The sequence below is a fragment of the Penaeus monodon genome, chromosome 15 (assembly GCF_015228065.2).
Source record: "Penaeus monodon isolate SGIC_2016 chromosome 15, NSTDA_Pmon_1, whole genome shotgun sequence".
NCBI classification, from domain to species: Eukaryota; Metazoa; Arthropoda; class Malacostraca; order Decapoda; family Penaeidae; genus Penaeus; species Penaeus monodon.
In genome coordinates, this window is record NC_051400.1 from 47,062,387 (window position 1) to 47,062,721 (window position 335).

At 50.4% G+C, this 335-nt stretch overlaps 1 protein-coding gene across 1 annotated transcript in view; it reads right to left on the minus strand.

The window, feature by feature from the left end:
* Positions 1 to 99: 99 nt before the first annotated feature.
* LOC119582057 (legumain-like) overlaps positions 100 to 335 on the minus strand; it is a 7,170-nt gene continuing 6,934 nt past the window's right edge. Inside the window, exon 10 of the mRNA XM_037930298.1 lies at positions 100 to 276. Coding sequence (XP_037786226.1) covers positions 151 to 276 — 126 coding nt within the window. The 3' untranslated portion in view covers positions 100 to 150. The remainder of the gene's footprint in view (positions 277 to 335) is intronic.

The window sequence follows — 335 nt, forward strand, 5'->3', positions numbered from 1 at the left end:
CGTCATGTCGAGGCTTTAAAATATATTTTGCAGACTTTAAGGCAAATTATTCTTTGTTGTGTCTCTTCCTCCTCTATCATCCATATCCTCCCTTATTCCTCCGTTTACCATCTCCCCTGCAGCTCTTCCTTTACCCGCTCCTTCCCTCCTTCACACGATGCCAGACGCGGGGCCGTGTGTGCACAAGAGCTTGGCAGCGCGAGTGAAATCCTCTGCCGTGTAGCCGTGTTCGCACATGCTGATGACCGGCTTGAGCACACGGAGGGCATACGGGTTCTGCGAAGGAGAAAAAATTACCGATGCGTGAAGAGAACATTACTGATGACTGAGGATGG